The sequence below is a fragment of the Remersonia thermophila genome, chromosome 4 (assembly GCF_042764415.1).
Source record: "Remersonia thermophila strain ATCC 22073 chromosome 4, whole genome shotgun sequence".
In the NCBI taxonomy this organism is placed as follows: Eukaryota; Fungi; Ascomycota; class Sordariomycetes; order Sordariales; family Chaetomiaceae; genus Remersonia; species Remersonia thermophila.
Window position 1 is genome coordinate 982,167 of NC_092220.1, and position 18,661 is coordinate 1,000,827.

Here is an 18,661-nt window from a genome sequence, read left to right on the forward strand (position 1 = left end):
CTGAGGAATAAAGCCCGCGAGCCGCCCGTGGTTGCATCTTCTCCTTCCTCTCCCTCTCTTTCCCTCCTCACCCCCGTATATAATCAGGATACTTCTTGTATACCTTAATATCCAACCTTCGGGTTCCCCAGTCGCTCGTTCAGCTCCCTGCCAGAAAACACACCCTCTCCCTTCCAAACCGCCAAAATGCGTACCGCTCTCTTCTCTCTCGGCGCCCTGGCCGTTGGCCTCGCCACCGCCAACGAGTACCCCGATTGCGTATGTGGATGATTTCCCGCCCTCCCCCGGCCTCTGTTCATAGAAGAGCACCAGCCAGATGCTAATGCCCCATCCTAGGAGCTCGACAACTGCTACCGCAACCTGGTTGACGAGCGCTTCGCCGCCGAGGCCGTCGCGTGGTGCCCGCAGTTCCTGGCCGGCACCACCACCGCCCCTGCCGCCATCCCCACCAACTTTGGCAACTGCGACAGCAACGTCCAGGCCGTCAGCTCGGCCTGCTCGTGCATCACCTACTCGAACCCGGCCACCACCGAGGTCCCCACCACCACCAGCGAGCCCGAGCCGGAGCCCACCGACAGCGGCTCGGACACCGAGGATGAGGAATGCTCGACCGAGGAGCCCGAGACCACCGCTCCGGCCACCACCACCAGCGAGCCCGAGCCTGAGCCCACCGACAGCGGCTCGGACACCGAGGATGAGGATTGCCCGACCGACGAGCCCGAGACCACCGCTCCGGTCACCACCGACGAGCCCGAGTACACCACCAGCACCATCACCACCACCACGACCCGCACCATCACCCAGTGCCCCTCGGCCGTCCCCAGCTGCCCCAACGGCGTTGTGACCACCACCGTCGAGACCATCGTCACCACCACCGTCTGCCCCGTGACCACGGTGCCCGGCGGCGACGACGACGAGGAGCCCACCGGCGGCGTTCCCACCGACGACGTCCCCTCGTCCGACCTCCCCACCGGCAGCTTCACCGGCTCGTTCTTCACCCCGACGGCTACTCCTACCATCACCAGGGTGCCCATCACCTCGGCTCCCTCGGAGCCCGTCGCCGAGCCCACCACCAGCATCCCCGTCGTCACTGCCGGTGCCGCTCGCGTCACCCTCAGCTTTGGCGCCGTCGCCGCCGTTGCTGGTCTCTTTGCTCTCTTCTAAGCGGGTCGCGTGGCTCGAGGGCATCCTTCTCAACGGCCATCTTGGTAACGGATGGACAGGGCAACTCAGCCCGCGCGTAGCGTGTGTCGGTAGCCTGATGGCGGAGCGGTATACATACAGTCAATAGCGGTTTTGGACAAGTGGAGCAGCGATGGATCCAACGAAATACCCCCCGTCCGCGTTTCACTTTTCTTGTACATAGTTTCCCGTTGGCGAGTTTCTAATCGAGGTCTGGTGTGTTTCCATTGGGGGACAATCCTTGATATTTGCTGGCCTAGCCGACGCCCTGGTGATGTGTTGTATGTATGTGCTTCGATTCAACGCCTACGACGGTGAACTCTACCAACTTAACGGGTGGTCCAGCTGCTGGTTCTTGGGACTCCCAAAGTCGTGTGTAGCAGGGAGGAGAGCACAAGCGGCCTCCGCAGGATCCCTCAGTTCCTCGTCTGAACCCTTGGCTCGTCCGAGTCCTCTTGTTGTCCAGGACATGAACTTGCTTGCGTTTCCCTGTCTAACACCCTGGTGTCACATCCCTGTGGTAGACAGGGAGTTGGCCAGATCCTCCCCGGATCCATTGAGACGCCATGGCTCACCGGCTCAAGCCTCCATCGCTAGCTCCTTTCTCCCTGGTCGGTTGAACCCAGCGAGTCGGTCAATCAATCAATAATTTCTTTTTTTTTTTTTTTCGTCACGGAGCTTGTCAACATCAACTCGCCCCCGAGCCAAACCGGCAGCATCCACCGCAGCAACCGCCTCCGCCCGCTCCAAGACATCGATCAACCAATGCAGGTGCAAGCCTCGGGGAAGCTCACGGGGCAAGCCTCACGGGCATCCCCGCCCCCGCAATCTGCTGCTGCACGACAGGCACGCCCATGACTACCGCCGTTGTCATGGCGGGGACCGAGACGGCGGCAGCGGTGGTGTATGCCGTTGTCGTCACGGTCTGCCGCTGCTGCTGGAAGGGGACGCCGATGTTGGCTCGGTTGAGATGGAAGCAGATTGCTGCGGCGGCGGCGGTGGTGGATGTCGTCCCCGGCGGGGTACCGGCGGTGTCGGGGCAGGGAGGGTTCAGAGGAGGAGCGGGCGGAGGGGAAGCTTGGGAGCTGTTCGTTGGTTGTGCGTTAGGCGCAGGCAGGTAGATCGTTTCTTGAAGGGATGCCATCGCGAGCTCGTGAACAGGGATGATGCTCATCGGGGGGACAGGGCAAATGTCGTGGGGATACGGGCTCATGGTTATGGAAAGATGACGCTGGATGATGCTTCGGGACCGGAGGCAAACCGGAAAGGAGTGTAACAGAGAGAGAGAGAGAGAGAGAGAGAGAGAGAGAGAGAGAGAGAGACAGAGGAACCGGGTCATCGTACGCAGCATAGGCAGTCATTCGGGGAACAACAATGGGGTTGGCCACGGTTATGACGACGGGTGGGTAGATGATGAAGGACGCCATGTTGTTGACGCCTTGTTGGATAAGTAACTGACTCGAGGATGGAGTTTAGAGAGTAGTTGATATCGGGCTCGATGCGATGGCGTAGTTCCAGTGCTCGAGCGAGTGAGCTTGTAAACCGCCGATGAAGGTATTCAATTGGTTGTGGTGATGGTGGTAATAGACAAGAGAGTGAAAGAAAGCTGGAAACCAAGGTACCTACCTACCTTAAGACCTTGGGCAGGCGAGGTTCAAGTGTAGGGCCATTTGGCCGCTGTTGAAGGATCCATCTTCCTAGTTGACGTGTTTTGGATTTTACCGAAACCAGCTCCACCAGAGCACAGTTGAGAACAGAAGTTGGCATTGCCTGGGCAGGGTAATACTAGAAGACTAGATGAATCGACATTGTTACTGCTTGTCACCAGAAACATGGCAACGTCAGTGGCATGCTCCCTAAAGGTGAAACGTGAAAACCAGCAAGGACCTCTCAGGAGATGAGGTCAGATGGATGTCGAGCTCCTGTCGAGCAAGATGACAACAGCTTTCCTGCGAATCATCGCCCCCCCTTGGTCGGGGACGTGGGCAACTGGCTACCATCCTGCTCCCCCAACGTTGAAACCGGCCCGACCGTCAGAGCGGTAAGGTCTCGACACTCCGACTCTGCATTGTTACGGCCATGCCACTTCCCTACGAGCATGGTTGACAGCTTGGAGTGTCTATTGGCAAGCTGGCTCGTCTCCGAGTTACATAGTACATAACTCGATCGTTATCGTCTATTCGAACTCACGGCATTATGCCAAGGCAAAGCGCTCAATCACCCTCGGCCTGCTTCGTGTCCAAGGACTAACAAAGCTCTGCACGGATTTCTTCATGGGACATGGTTGCAAAAAAACCCTAGGAAAGCCCCCGCAATGCCAACACGCCCGTTAGTCGGCATGCTCCTTGACCATCCTAGCCGCCGCGTCCGCCAGGTCCTTCAGGGCATCGCGTCGCTTGTACTTGGCATCCTCGACGACACCTTGGAGCGACAGTCAGCAAGGCGGCTCTACCCCGTCAGCTCCACGCAACGCTGGAACCATCACTTACCGACATCGGCATCGCTCGAGAACTTGGAGGTCCAGCGGACAAAGGTCGAGTCCTCAAACTCGCCCGAGGTCACGGCCCAGCAGCGGATGGTGCTCACGGCGCTCGAGTACGACAGGTTGGGCTCCGAGTTGATGACGCTGTACGTGATGAAGTGGTCGAGGGTCTAGATACAAGGGAAACGAGGCCAGCGGCCTTGCCTTTCAACGAGATCCAGAAGAGAGAGGCTCACGCTGTACTCATCCTGCTTGACCTCGACGACGCTGCCGTCCTTGAAGGTCCAGCGGAACACGTCCGTCTCCGGGCTCGTGCCCTTGATGACCTCGGCTTGGGACATGGCGGACCAAAACTTGTGGAACTCGGCCAGTTTGAGGAAATGCCAGACGTGGGAGAGAGGGGCGCGGATGACGGCGCTCTCAATCACCTCGTTGGTGGTGGCGATGGCGTGTCCTCCGGGGGTAGCCATGGTGGGAGGCGTCTTCTGTTGAATTCGGGAGATCAATTCAGACAGAGGGGAGTTCCAGTAACCAGAGGCTAACGACGGGACAATGAATGGACCAGGTGAGGTGTCGTTGATGGACTCTTACAGACGGGCAAATACAATGGGAGATGGTGGGAGATGGTAGGAGATGGTAATGGAAGCTACCGACAGGTCGGTCCGGAATGGAAACCTGGCTCACGTGTTTCCGTTCCGTGACGGGATTCCGCGGATGCCTACGTCGTTATGCTGGTACGAGTTTCCCTCCAAGATGCGGCGGTTTTTTTGGGCAACTACGTCATCGAGCAACGGTCGTGACTGTCGTGACTTACACAGTAACTACCTCTGGACGGAGAAGGTGGAGCCCACTGTCTACGAGTCCTTGTACATGACGGAGGCAACCCTAACCCTCACATGATGCCAACAAGATGAATTCTACGGTGTATGTACTGTGTAAGGTGCTGGATGTATTTTCTCCATTTTTCTCACGCCCAAACTCCGAATGCCTAAAGGTCTCCCGAGATCCATCGTCCACCCTGCATATCCGGCTCGGTGCCTTTGGGGGATCCCGAAAAGTTTAGCCATTCCCTGTTTTCCACGTTTCGACGGGTCATTTGTGAACGCTGTGAGACCGGGCCCGGAACGCCAGCGCTGCGACAGCGTTGCCCGTGTTGCTTCTCCCCCAACCGTCACGCATGCGCCACAATCTGGAGGAAGACAGCAAGAAACACACCACGCATTCGACACGATGGAAGGCCCCGCCGCCTTCGATTCCATAGACCTGATGGTTCGTATGGAAACATGCGACGCAAAAGCGATCTTCAAGCTTTCTTCACACCACGGCATTCCAGGGCCATCCCGGGCCTCGATCTCGATCTGCCCCCAGCCCAGAGGCTAAAAATAGCATCTGGCGTCCCGCCAAGGGCCAATCACATCGCCGCCACCGGCGCAGTGTCCACTGGCTTTTGCTCTGCTGACCGACCGGCGGTGGATCAGGCCCAACGGGCTGCCAACCTCCCAAGCGGACGAAACACTTGAACGAGGGGAACGAGAAGAGACGACAGGAACGCCGCAGGTCGACCGACAAGGTCGGTTGGCTACCGCGCAGGAGCGCCTGAGGGATCCGGTAATTTCCAGGCTGCAACATTTTTCACCGCGGATGCGGTGGACGGCAGAGCTGGCGTTGCCGGGCCAGTGGTAGCAGCCAGCCCGCCCAGGGGCCGCCCCGCGGAAATTGCGTGCGTCGGAGCTTGCGTGTGGGAGCAACCATTCGGCTGGGGCTGAAATTCGCCTCCCGTCTTGCTGGGTCGGAGAACATCCCACGGGTCCGGCACTGACAACGGACGAGACGAACTTGGGGGGGACATATGTTCAGCACGGTCTCCCCAGCTCCTAGAGCGGTGTGTTCTGGATGTACCATGTACGTACTGTGCGTCATCAACAAGTTTACCTCGCCGTCGGCTGAAGGTACCGAACGAACACCACAAGAACGCCTTGGCCGACATCAAGCTTCGCTGATGGGCAACTCGAATAAGCTTAGCTCCAAAGTTCCTGGGGGCCAGGCGGCATATGTATAGTACAAAGCTGGACCGCCACGACCCGCCCTACCCCTGGACCGACCTTCAGCTTCACAGCGAGAGTATGAGGGGCTTCGACACTCCCCGTTGTGAGCCGCTCAGCGACGCGATCGCTCCGACCAGCCAGCTGAATTCTGTTCCCCCCCTCCTTCTCTTCCCTCTTTCGCCCCCTAATCTGTCGTCGAAGCGCGCACCGGGTGATTCTTATCCACGGAACCGCTCGTTACGCCTGTTCTCTTCTCTCCCACAACCCCCAACCTCCTTACGACAATCGCTGCCCGGAATCGTGCGGCCGTTGTTCATGCCCATTCCTTGGCGCCAGACGGAACCACGCTAAGCAGCGCTCCGGCTGGGCTAGACGTGGCTTGGATAGAGGGCTGAGTCTCGTCTTGTATTCTTCTCTGTGGTGAATTCTACCATTTGAGCGGGCCGACACGACGAGGATTCTTCACAGATCAACGCACGCGCTTGATCGAACCCCGGTTGCCGACCAACACTGGAATAGATCGCACACCCCCGAGCACACGAGATACAGCACTGCGATCGCACGCACCATCACCGCCGACATCTCGGTGCCAGTCCGCCAAGATGGTCGACCTTGGTAGGATGCGGCTGCTTCCGGTCGCAATAGCGACCCTGATGCTCATCCCCGCGTCGCATGCCGTGGAAGACGACTGGAGTCACTACCCGTCCGGGGCTCAGCCCTGCCTTGCGCAGGCCGGGGTGAGCTCACGATGCGAAGCCAGAACGGTAGAGGCGCAGAATGCTTGCTACTGCCGCAACGGCGGCAATTTCGTCACAACGACGGCCGAGTGCGTGGGACGGACGGCGCCGGAGCTGCTCGACGCCGTCTACGAGATGATGAAGGTCTCATGCAGCGACTCGAACACGCCCCTGACGATTAGCAAAGCCGCCTTCATGGAGGTGGCTAGGGTCGGGGAGCCAGAAACCACCACCTCGCGCACGACACGGGCCGGGACCACGGAGACGAGCGAGCCGACGGACGGGCCGACGGGCACGACGGCCTCGGGGCCCGCCACCGTCACGGCCACCCGGCCCTCCACGCCGACGCCCTCGTCGGGAACAGACGATGAGGAAGACGAGGGCGGGAGCGGCTTGTCGGCCGGCGCTCTGGCGGGCATCATCGTCGGCGCCATCGGCGGCTTCGTTGTGCTCGCCGCCATCATCTACATGATCATGCAGCAGCGAAAGAAGACGGGCGAGGAATCCCACCCCATGTTGCCCCAGAGCAACCACCCCTACGGCGCCCCGTCGGCCGCATCCATGGCCGCGTCGGGGCAGGATACGTCTTATTACGGCGCCTCGCTGGACCCCGCCGCCGCTACCGCCGCCGCCGCCTCCTCGTGGCATCAAAAGAAAGAGTGGGCGTCGTCACCCGACGCGCGAACCAGCAGTTACACGTGGGACTCGCCATACCCTGGCGGGGGCACGCCAACGCCGACGCAGCCGGGGGCGGCAGCTGTGGTGGTGCCGATCCATGAGATGGACGGTTCGCAGCACTTCCTGCCGGGCTCGGCACACGCGCCAGCCGAGATGAGCGGCTCCCCGGTGGTCGTGCCACAACAGCAGCCGGGTGTTACGCAGAAGCAGCAGCAGCAGCAGCAACAGCAGCAACATCAACAACAGCAGCCACCGCAGCCACCGCAGCCGCAGTACTATCCACCCTATGGCGTCCAGCAACAGCTGTATCCAGGGTCTTCCTGGCAGCCCAGGTAGCGAGAGAGCGGCACATGCGCATGCGAGGTGCGGGTAAAAAAGCAGCGGTGAGCCGGGGGGGGGGAGGGATGACGGACGCTTGGTTGGATCGGGATTGGGGTAAACATATGATAATCACGAAATGATCATCATGATGATGGCCGTTATTTTTTTGTTTCTTTTTGTTTTCCCTGTTGTGTTTGGCTCTCTTTGGACAGGTTGGCGCTGCAGGGAAGAGGGGCGGGACGGGATCCTTTGTCGGAACCCGGCCAACCCGGCGTCTTTGTTTGTACGTACCTGAGTCTTGGACCATGGCTGAGCCGTTTGGGTAGGATTCTCTTTTGGCTTTGGCTTGGTAGGATTTGTTGTTTCTTGGGGTCACGGACACGCCGGCGTCATGGAATGGAAGTGAGCGCGGTTTTTTTGGTTTCTTTTCTTCCCTTTTCTTTGCAGCAGCGAAGTGGGAAGTTGCCAGAACGGGAGAACGGTGGTGACGTGACGGCAAGGAAATTGGATCCCCTGCTTTCTGTTGATGATACACCACAAGCCGCTTTCCTTGGTGCGGGGCCGATATCTAGCAGCAGCACCACATGCGTATGGCATCCTTTGCTCCGCAGCGGATTGGCGGGATGGGATCGGATGGAAGACGGCTCTCAATTCTAGATGCCTTGCGAAGATTGCTGTCCAGGGTCGGGAAGGGGGAGGGGGGTGTTTGCTGCTGCAGCGTCGACCACACGCTGCCGCCGCCGCCGCCGCCGCCATTTTTGCCTGCCCAGGGGCGGGGTTCGGCGGGCCGGCCCATGACCCATGCACATGGAGCTAACATTCGAAACGCCCGGTCGAGAATGGGGGAGGGGGGGAGAGAGGGGGCGTGGGAGTGGATGTGGCAAGATAGGGTGATTTACCTGCCGCTTGGGTCCTGTGCCGCCTCACCGAATGGGCCTCAAGTGGCGACGAGTTGCACAAGTTGTTGGGTCTAGGCGGCCATTCCCACCCAATCCAGCCAAGATGGTGTGTTGGCTCCGGTGTGATTTGCGCCGATTTGAGTCGGGGGTTACGTCCGGGTATATCTCCCGAGACAAGCGGATGCATCCCGGATGGTTGCGGTACGGTACCCTCGCTGGCCGGGTGGCACACGCACACCTCTAGAACCTTGGACGCTGCGTGGTTCGCGCCGTTGACCTTGACCCGACTCGTGCCCAACCCACCACCCACCGCCCGCGACGGCTCGCTCGCACACCATGCATCGGCCGTCTCTGTGGAGTAGCCGTTGTTACCGCCGCTGCCGCTACGGCGGTCCTTGACGACCCTGGACCACAGAACCAAACCCCTGCGCGGCACCGAATGCGGTACTGTACGTCAACCGACAAATCAAGGACCACTTACACGCACTGCACACACGGTAGTCATGTACCTACGTGCAGGGCCGACGTACATACATCTAACAACGTCACTTAGGCAGTACGTTCACAAGAGCTTCCGGCCCCCGACCGCCCGGCTCTTCCTCTCCGCCATTCTCGGAGAGGACTGGGGGCAGCGAGTGGGTAGCAATCAGCTGTCTGTCCGGCAAACCCCGTTTCGTCTGGCGCATGGTTTTTGGATCTGCACCCAATAGTCGGTGAAGGCGGAGAGGTCCCGTGGACAGCGTCCCTGGCCCCGGGAGCCGGGCAGCCCTCCCACCAGACCTGTTCTGTCGCGGGCCAAAATAAGAATAAAAATATTAATAATAAAAAAAAAAAAAGAAGGCCAGAGAAAACAAAAATACGTACTCGCTGTATGCATGCTGCCGAGGAGAAAGAAGCAGAAGCCAAAACAAAAGCAGCAGCAGAAGAAGAAGAAGAAGAAGAAGCAGAAGCAGAAGCCGACGTAGACGCAGATGCAGACGCAGAAGCATATCGTGGTTCCGCTGGCCGGTTCGACGCCGCCGCCGCCGCCGCCGCCGCCGCCGCAGAACCGTTCTAGCTACCCCCTTGGTGGTGTCTCCATCTGCTCGTCTTCCCTGGTCCCAGGGTACCTAGTGTCTTGGAGAGGCCCATCTCCCACACCTAGACCCTGGTTGATTCTTATACCTGTTTCTCTCGCATGAGATAGATCTCCGAAACCCCACGGTCCCCCTGGCTTTTTTTTTTTTAAACTCTTTTGGTCTCTTCATCTTCTCCCTTATTTATTTTAGTGCCGTTTTCCCCCCCTATCTTCCCTTGTTCCTTTTTTCACCGCCTCCAACGTCTCTTGTGTGTTTGTGTGGGTATCGTGAGCGGCTCACTCCACCATCACAACCGTCTCCTCCCTCTCCTCCCCCCTCCCCCCCCTCCCCTCCTCCTCCTCCTCCTCCGGCGCGATCATGGTCATGGATGCCGCCTCGCCCGATCCCGGATGGTGGGACCTCTTGTGGCCTTGCTACGGTTGCTGCCGAAATATATGGGTAAGGGAGCTAGTCGGCTTGCTTTGCCGCCTCGGTCCCCGGCCCCCGGTCCCCGGTCTCCGCCTCGTCGCTGACCGAGATTCCCTCTTAGATACCCTCCCTCGGCCAGTTCAACCCGGCATGCATCGGCCTCCTGTCCCACATTCCGCTGTGGGTCGCCGTCGTGACCGTGGTGCTCCGCTACGCCGCCGGTCCGGCGTGGAGCGTCCGCCGTCCTTTGTGGCTGCGGTGCTTCGCCGCCGAGGAGCATGACGGGCCGTCGCCGTCGAGGTCTGCATCCCTCGGCGATGGCGAGTCAGGAATCGCCGGTGAGCCTCGGGACCGCGCCAAGTCGTGGACCCCCTGGACCCTGGCCGTCTTGGTCTGCAGCGCCGGCGCTGCGGTATCGGCTGCGATGGGTGCCGCCGTCAACCCGGGCCATGCTCAGCTGTATCTTGGGTCGTTCGTTCCGGCGGTAAGAGGTGATCCCCCGTCCCCTCCGGGGTGTCCGGCATGCGGGCCGGGCTGACGAATCAATCCAGATCATTTCGTGTCTCATGCTCGCCGTGGAACGGCCCCGAACCGCACCCGGCGCCGTGCTTTTCGTCAACGGCGTCGTCTTGGCCGTCGAAACGGCCCTGCTCCTCCTCATGCCTGGCGCATCCCCCGGCGGCTGGCCCGAGCGGGCTCTCGCATGGACGGCCGGGTGCGTCCTGCCGCTGGCGTCCATCGTCGTCATCCTCAACATGCCCCTGAGGGATCCGCTGCTGGACAGCCGCGACATCGCCAAGCCCTTCACCCAGCCCACGCACGCCCTCCGCACCCCCGAGGACATCATCACGCTCTGGCAGTGGATGACCGTGTCGTGGATCGCGCCGCTCATCAAACTCGGGTACGAGCGGCAGCTGCACGACGAGGACGTCTGGCGCCTCGGCCATCAGTTTCAGCACACCCGGCTGCACGCTCTGTTCCGGGAGGTCAAGGGCAGCGTCTTTGGGCGCGTTCTCAAGGCCAACGGGTCCGACATCATCATCACGACGGGCCTTGGCGTTCTCGAAATGTCGCTCGAGCTCTCGGAGCCCTTGCTGCTGAAGCAGCTCCTCGCCGCCCTGGCCTCGGACGAGGGGCCGAACCCGCGCACCGCCGTCGTCTACGCCGCCATCACCCTGGTCGCCCGCCTCGTCCGGGCCCAAACGGCCACCTTCAACCTCTGGCTCACCCGTCGCTGCTACGAGCGCTGTCGCGGCGAGCTCATCACCATGATCCACGAAAAGGCGCTCAGGAGAAAGGCCTTTACCATCCCGAGCGGGCACGTCGAGGGGGCTACGCTCGGCGGCCGTCATTCTAGGGACGGGGACGGCGACCCCGCGGGGCATGGAGATGGAGACGAACCTGGGCATGACGAAACCGAACGGCTTCTCCCCGGCTACCCCACGGCAACCGGCGTCTCCACCTCCACCACCCTTACCGACGACGAGTCCAGCAGCATCCACTCCTCCGCATCCTCCTCGCGCTCCAACAGCTCCTCCTCCCGGTTCAACAAGCTCCGATCCCTCGTTCAGCGCGGTTATCGCAGCCTCAGCACCCCTCCCCGCACCGTGCCTGTCAGCCCTCGGCTCGACCGCGCTCGGCCCAAGGACGACGACAACGACAACGACGACGATGACGACGACAACGACGACAACAGCAACGACAACGACGATGCCGGGTCCTCCACGCCCGACTCCTCCTCGCCCGCCTCGACGGGCAGGATTCTCAACCTCGTCCGCGGCGACGCCTACGACGTGTCCCAGCGCTTCTGGGAGGCCTACACGCTGGTGACCAAGCCGCTGAGCCTGATCCTGACGCTGGCGCTGCTGGGCCGGATCCTGGGACCCGCGTCGCTGGCGGGCGTGCTGATCCTGCTGGCGGGCATGGGGGCCAACGTGTTCCTGATGCGCCTGCTGCTGACGGTCGAGCGGGCGCGGCGCGAGGTGGGCGACGTCAAGCTGCAGCGCACGAGCCAGTTCTGCGAGAGCATCCGCCACCTGCGGTGGTACGACTGGCAGGGGGCGTGGCTCGAGTCCATCATGGCGGCGCGCCGCGTGGAGCTGCGCCGCGTGGTCCAGAGCAACCTCGTCGTCAAGGCCATCGCCACGGTCAACGCCCTCGCCGCCTACCTGTTCCCCGTGGCGGGGTTCTGGGCGTACACGGTCGTCAGCGGCCGCGACCTGACCGTCGACGTCGCCTTCCCCGCCCTCGATCTGTTCGCCATGCTGCAGAACAGCCTCCGGGAGATCCCGGATCTGATCACCATCATGCTCAACGCGCGCGTCTCGATGGGGAGGATCGAGGCCTTCATGCGCGAGCCCGAGAAGGAGGACCTGCAAGGGGTCGATCTGCTGGCTGCCGAGCAGAGCGAGGCCGGGCCGCCGGGCCCGCTCGAGGTTCGCTTCCGGGACGCCTCCTTCTCGTGGCCCGGCGTGACGGCGCGCGAGGTGCTGCGCGACGTGTCGTTTGAGTGCCGGCCGGGGCTGACGGTCGTGTGCGGCCGCGTGGGCATCGGAAAGACGGCGCTGCTGCAGGCGGTGCTCGGGGAGATGGACCAGCGGGGCGGCGAGAGGGAGGTGCCGCGCGAGATGGTCGGGTACTGCGCCCAGACCCCGTGGCTCGAGAGCATGAGCATCCGGGACAACATCCTCTTCTCGGCGCCCTACGACCGGGCGCGCTTCCGCAAGGTCATCGACGCGTGCTGCCTGCGGGACGACCTCGACAAGTTCAAGTGGAAGGACATGACGCTCATCGGGGAGAACGGGGTCGGCCTGTCCGGAGGACAGCGCGCGCGCGTCGCTCTCGCGCGCGCCGTGTACAGCCGCGCGCGCATCCTGCTGCTCGACGACCCCATCGCCGCGCTCGACCACCAGACGGCGACCAGCATCCTGCGCAACCTGTTCCGCACGCACGCGGACGAGCTCACGGCCGGCCGGCTCGTCGTCTTCGTCACCCACCGCGTCGACATCGTCGCCCCCTACGCCGACCAGGTCCTCGAGGTCGTCAGCGGCGGTCGCGTCCTGGCCTACGGCCGCGCCGAGCTCGCCAACGCCAACAACCTCCACCGCCTCGCTCGCCTGGCTCAGGCCCAGGCGCTGCCGCCGCCCATCGCCGGCGCCGGCGAAGAGAGCTCCGGGGGGGCCGCCGGGACCGGCGTTTCGGACGACGATGAGGCGGCGGACCCGGACAGGTTCATCGAGGAGGAGCGCCGCGTGCATGGCGGCGTGGTGGCGTCGGTGTATTGGAAATACGTCAAGGCCGGTCGGCTGCGTTGGTGGTGTACCATGGTGGTGTTCTTTACGCTGTTCCGCGTCGTGCGCATCGGCTACTTTTGGTACCTGAAGGAATGGGGCGAGCGGTATCGTCAGGAGATGCCCGCGCCCGCCTTGGGCCTTGCCGGCGGGTACCCTCCGGAGCCTCTCCAACGCTCGCTGATTTCGCGTGCCGCTCTGCCGGTGGACGAACAATTCCTCTTCTTCTCGGGATCGCGCGTTGCCGATGCGAGCCCCCCCGCCCCGGAGAGCTGGTTCGACCTGGGCCGCCTCCTGCCCTCGCCGAGCGGCCACGTCGGCCCCTGGCTCGTCGGGTTCCTGGTGCTGTCCATGACCCAGGTGCTCTTCCAGACCCTCTCGGACGCGTCCCTGATCGTCATCATCTACCAGGCCGGCAAGAACATGTTCGAGCGCACCATGGGCCGGGTCGCCGGCGCCACGTTCCGCTTCTACGACGTGACCCCCGTCGGCCGCCTTCTCAACCGCCTGACCGCCGACATGGCCGCCATCGACGGGCAGATCGCCAACCAGCTCATGGCCGTCGTCTTCCACTCGCTCGGCTGGCTGTCCTCGGTCGTCGTCATCTCCACCGCCACCCCGGTCTTCCTCGTCATCAGCATCGTCATGACCGCCCTCTTCTTCATCACCTTTGACAGCTTCCTCCCCACGTCCCAGTCCCTCCGCCGCCTCGAGCGCGTCTACCTGTCGCCGCTCTTTGCCAACATCGGCACCCTCGCCGAGGGCCTCACGACGGTCCGGGCCTACCACGCCGAGCCGCACTTCCAGGCGCGCATCATCGCCAGCACCGACTCGTTCCAGAAGCACGACCACATGTACTGGTGCCTGCAGGCCTGGCTGCAGTACCGGTTCGACATCCTGTCCGCCGCGAGCTCCTTCGTCCTGGCGCTGGCCGCCATCGCGTCGGGCCTGTCGGGCGGGGCCGTGGGGTTCGTGCTGGCGGCCGCGTCCAACTTCGTGCAGAGCACGCATAACCTGTGCCGCAAGTACGGCGAGATGCAGCTGCAGTTCGTGAGCGTGGAGCGGGTCGTGGAGCTGTTGGACGTCGAGCAGGAGCCCCAGGGGACCGTGGCCCCGCCCGCGGCGTGGCCGAGCTACGGCGACGAGGTCGTGTTTGACCGCGTCACGCTGCGGTACGCGCCGAACCTCGACCCGGTGCTCCGGGACGTGAGCTTCGCCATCCCGGGCGGCGCCAACGTCGCCGTCACGGGCCGCACCGGGTCCGGGAAAAGCACCCTCGCCCTGAGCTTGCTGGGCACCTTGCTGCCCGACAGGGCGGCGGGCAGCGGGACGATCAGGATCGGCGGCGTGGATGTCGCCTCGGTCGACAAGCACGCGCTGCGCCGCAACATCACCTTCGTCGCGCAAGACCCCGTGCTGTTCCCGGGCACGTTGCGGGACAACCTCGACCCGCTGGGCGAGCACACGGAAGCCGAGCGCGCCGAGGTGCTGGCGCGCGTGCTGGGGAGGCACGCCGAGGCTCGCACGGACGAGCTGGACAACGACACCGACGCCGCCACCGAACACGGCGAGGACAATAACGACGACGACAACAAAATCAGCTCCTCTTCCGCCTTCACCCTCGACACCCCCGTCGACGCCGGCGGCAAAAACCTGTCCCAGGGCCAGCGTCAGCTGGTCGGCCTGGGCCGCGCCATCCTGCGCCGCAGCCCCGTCGTCATCCTCGACGAGGCGACGGCGTCCATCGACGCAGACACGGCCCGCTACATCCAGCGGCTGCTGCGCGAGGAGCTGAAGCATAGCACGGTGATCACCATCGCACACAAGGCAGAGGCGGTACAGGATGCCGACTTTGAGATTGTGTTGGACATGGGAAGGGTGGTGAAGGCCGGGAAGCGAGTTGTTCCCGGAGCAAAGTAGGTGGCAGACGGCTGGGGTGGGTTGTATGATGGCTGGGCACAGGCACAGGAGAGGATACATATACACTGGGGTTCTGGTAAAACAAAATAACTTGGTATACTGGGGGACTGGGGGTATAATTCCGTCTCGTTTGATACAGGCGTCTAAGGGGTTGGCTAAAAAAAAAAAAAAAAAAAAGGAAAAGCAAAGTGGATGACCATAAAAAGGGAGCTAGGTTGGTTCGGAGATGCGTACAGTCTTAGAAAAGGGGAACATGGGAAAAAGGAAAAACACGGGGGACAGCGAAGAAATGCAGTGTTCCGGGGCCTCGGAGTTGGCGTGATAGTGGGTAGTATCTAATGAGATAGAAATTGACGTTTCTTTTCTTTGTTTGGATCTTGGCCTTCGTCTCTCGACATGCGCCTCTCTTCGTGGAGGACTTTGCCATGGGGGATTGTATATCGAGTGGCTCAGGGGTTGGCGCGGCTACCGACGACACGCCGCTTGGTTCCCACCCGTCTCTGCAGCTTTCATCGGCTTTCTCTCTCGATTCTTGAGGCAGGGAAGTTGTCCGGCTACAGATCTGGACGGCCAGGCTGGCTGGCAATGGTTCCCTTGTGGCTGTTGCTCTGCCCGGCGGCTTCTATCATCACGGACCTCATGTCTGATAGGTGCAAAAACTCACCAGCCGGCACTTGGACACAATCTATCCGGGTTGCATCGGCCTGCTGGGCTCGACGTCGGTCACCACCTCCACACTCTCGGGAATTATCCCACGGCGTCAGTCCAAGCAGAGTCGGGGGTTCCGTTCGGACATTTACCCGTCTTCCGTCGTCCGCTACCCGTTCTCTGGGGAAGGTCGCAGAGCAAGTCCCTTCGTCTTGTCATGTCCTCTCAGCCACGTCCTGCAGATGGTCCTGCGGCCAAAGGAGAAGTCTTGAAGGAGGCGTCCGGGGTATAAAGATGTCCTACATGCCACACCCTGCCGGTGTGGTAACTGGTCGCTGCTCCCAGGCCACCCTCCAACCAACATCCATAGCCCCCCCCAGGCCAGCACGACACCACCACCATGCACAAGCTCCTCGCCGCCCTTATCTTCGCCGGTTCCGCGGCGGTCACCGCGGCGGACCCCTCATCCCCCGTCCAGCCCCGGCAGGCGGCCACCACCCTCTCGGTAGACCTGTCCCGAACCTTCCAGGTCATGGACGGCTTCGGCACGTCCGAGGCGTTTCAGCGAGCGGTCCAGATGAGCCGGCTCCCGCCCGCCGAGCAGCGCAAGGCGCTCGACCTGCTCTTCAGCACGACCAACGGCGCCGGCCTGTCTATCCTGCGCAACGGCATCGGCTCGTCCCCGGACATGCGCAACGACTGGATGGTGTCCATCGCGCCCAAGAGCCCGGGCTCGCCCGACAGGCCGCTCATCTACGAATGGGACGGGTCGGACAACAAGCAGCTCTGGGTTTCGCAGGAGGCGGTTCATACCTACGGCGTGAGGACCATTTATGCGGATGCGTGGAGCGCGCCGGGATACATGAAGACCAACGGGCAGGACTCCAACGGGGGGAACCTGTGCGGGTTGAGCGGCGCTCCGCGGTGCGCCACGGGGGATTGGAGGCAGGCGTTTGCAGACTATCTTGCAAAGTTGGTCTCCAGAGAGAAGGCGAGAAAGAAAAGAAAGAAAAGCTGACGTCGTCTCTTGCACCTAGATACGTCGAGTTTTATCAGCAGAGCAACGTGACCATCACCCACCTGGGCTTTACCAACGAGCCGGATCTTACGTAGGTCCCCGGACAGCCTGGCTCCGACCCCTCCAGGCGCCTGCTTCTGCTTGTACAAGAAAGGCCTCGGTTTTAACACCTCCACAGGACCAGCTACGCGTCCATGCGCTGGACCGGGGCGCAGGCGGCCGAGTTCATCCGCATCCTGCACCCGACGCTGCAGCGGTCCAACCTCACCCACAAGCCGCTCATCACCTGCTGCGACGCCGGCGGCTGGCAGCAGCAGGCCGGCATGCTCCCGAGCCTGGCGCCCGTCAACAACATGCTGGGCATCATCACGGCCCACTCCTGTAAGTTCCCGCGGAGGGCGAGACCGCAACCGCCATGACCGTCCGGCTCCCCCTTTCGCTAACCTTGATAGACATGTCCCAGCCAAACTTTGCTCTCAGCACCCCCCACCGGGTCTGGCAGACCGAAGCGGCCGACCTCCAAGGCGCCTGGACCTCGGCCTGGTACCAATGGGGCGGCGCGGGCGAGGGCTTCACCTGGGCCAACCACGTGTACCAGGCCGTGGTCAACGCCAACGCGTCGGCCTACCTGTACTGGGTCGGCGTGCAGACGGGCAGCACCAACTCGCACATGGTGCACATCGCGGGCAACTACGAGCGGGTCGAGCCGAGCATGCGGCTGTGGGCGCTGGGCATGTGGAGCCGGTTCGTGAGGCCCGGGGCCGTGCGCGTCGGCGTGTCCGGGGCCCCGGGGAGCCTGAGAACGGCGGCGTTCCGGAACGTGGACGGGAGCGTGGCCGTGGTGGTCATCAACAGCGGCGGGAACGCCAGGGTGGCGGCGCGCGTGGGGAACCTCGCGGCCGGGAAGACGCCGGTGAGGGGGAGGGCGTGGGTGACGGATGCTTCGAGGGCGATCGTGGAGGTGGCGACGGCGTTTGCGGACGGCGTGGCGAGGGTGGATGTTCCGTCGAGGTCGATGGTGACGGTGGTGCTGTACCCAGATGCGTAGAGAGGGCGGGGGGGGAGCGGTGCTTGAGATGGTCAGGGGCTGTGGGGGGGAAAAGGGCGGTTGGTCGTAGGGATATTCCACAACGGGTGTCCAGCCTATGTATCATGTCTGTCCGGAAGTGTTCCTATGAAAGGTCTACACGAGTACCCTGTTACCGTTTGGGGTGTATTATCGAAGAGCCGGACCTCACAAAACATGAAATTGGCTGTTCTCGCTGTCGCCTTTAACAAGGACTCGTATATGTGATGCTCACACTCATTACGTACCCGTAGCGTAGTCGCTTCTCTTCCACTCTGACCCTCTTCCACTATGCTCCCTCTGACCTGATGTCTCATAGCGCAGCTTTTGCTCCTCGGGTTTCTGGGGAGCTGCTCGAGTGAAGACACAGCCTCAGTGTGGCTTCCAGTCATTCCTTGATTCTTGGGCTTGGGCCTTCGCTACCTTTGGATTTCTATTTCTTCTCGTCCGCTTTATCAGACTTTGTTGCTAGTTCTCGTTTGTCTTTTCTTTTCTTTCTTGCGTTAGCTGGCTCGTAATATACAGAGTATGAACTACAGAAATGTGTCCGGTAGAGTCCCCTCCAGCTGAGGCATCCGATGCCGCGATGCTTGGCCTGAGCGCTCGTGCAACCTACTCTATGCGATATGCGGGGGGATTGGGCTGCGGACCAGATCATCTCCTTAATACTGAGTATATTGAATAATCATGCTCAGCCGCAGCCCATAGGCACGTGACAGGAGGGCTTGGGCGTTGGGCTGGATCGTCTTCTGGCGACCCCGAAACATTCAAGCGCGCCCTCTCGTGCCGGTCGAGCATGAATTGCAAGCAGCGTTCGTTTCCGTCCACGCAATGTCTTCCAACTCTAGCCGGCTTCGGCGCTGGAAAGAGAAGTTACACCTCCGTCCT

At 62.0% G+C, this 18,661-nt stretch overlaps 5 protein-coding genes across 5 annotated transcripts; 4 read left to right on the top strand and 1 right to left on the bottom strand.

The window, feature by feature from the left end:
- Positions 1–186: 186 nt before the first annotated feature.
- On the top strand, positions 187–1,164 carry VTJ83DRAFT_4390 (uncharacterized protein; the record flags this gene model as incomplete). The annotated part of the gene is made up of 2 exons (XM_071010874.1): positions 187–258; positions 337–1,164. 2 exons carry the CDS (start codon positions 187–189, stop codon positions 1,162–1,164), a joined length of 900 nt encoding a protein of 299 aa, XP_070865840.1.
- A 2,347-nt stretch (positions 1,165–3,511) lies between these two features.
- Positions 3,512–4,134, bottom strand: VTJ83DRAFT_4391 (uncharacterized protein; the record flags this gene model as incomplete). The annotated part of the gene is made up of 3 exons (XM_071010875.1): positions 3,512–3,603; positions 3,672–3,834; positions 3,901–4,134. 3 exons carry the CDS (start codon positions 4,132–4,134, stop codon positions 3,512–3,514), a joined length of 489 nt encoding a protein of 162 aa, XP_070865841.1.
- Positions 4,135–6,311: 2,177 nt separating this feature from the next.
- Positions 6,312–7,460, top strand: VTJ83DRAFT_4392 (uncharacterized protein; the record flags this gene model as incomplete). Its single annotated transcript, XM_071010876.1, has 1 exon — positions 6,312–7,460. The coding sequence occupies one exon, from the start codon at positions 6,312–6,314 to the stop codon at positions 7,458–7,460; it is 1,149 nt and encodes a 382-aa protein (XP_070865842.1).
- Positions 7,461–9,780: 2,320 nt separating this feature from the next.
- VTJ83DRAFT_4393 (uncharacterized protein) lies at positions 9,781–15,041 on the top strand (the record flags this gene model as incomplete). The annotated part of the gene is made up of 3 exons (XM_071010877.1): positions 9,781–9,861; positions 9,953–10,315; positions 10,383–15,041. 3 exons carry the CDS (start codon positions 9,781–9,783, stop codon positions 15,039–15,041), a joined length of 5,103 nt encoding a protein of 1,700 aa, XP_070865843.1.
- A 1,048-nt stretch (positions 15,042–16,089) lies between these two features.
- Positions 16,090–17,755, top strand: VTJ83DRAFT_4394 (uncharacterized protein; the record flags this gene model as incomplete). Its single annotated transcript, XM_071010878.1, has 4 exons — positions 16,090–16,661; positions 16,727–16,798; positions 16,892–17,088; positions 17,160–17,755. 4 exons carry the CDS (start codon positions 16,090–16,092, stop codon positions 17,753–17,755), a joined length of 1,437 nt encoding a protein of 478 aa, XP_070865844.1.
- Between the last annotated feature and the right edge of the window lie 906 nt (positions 17,756–18,661).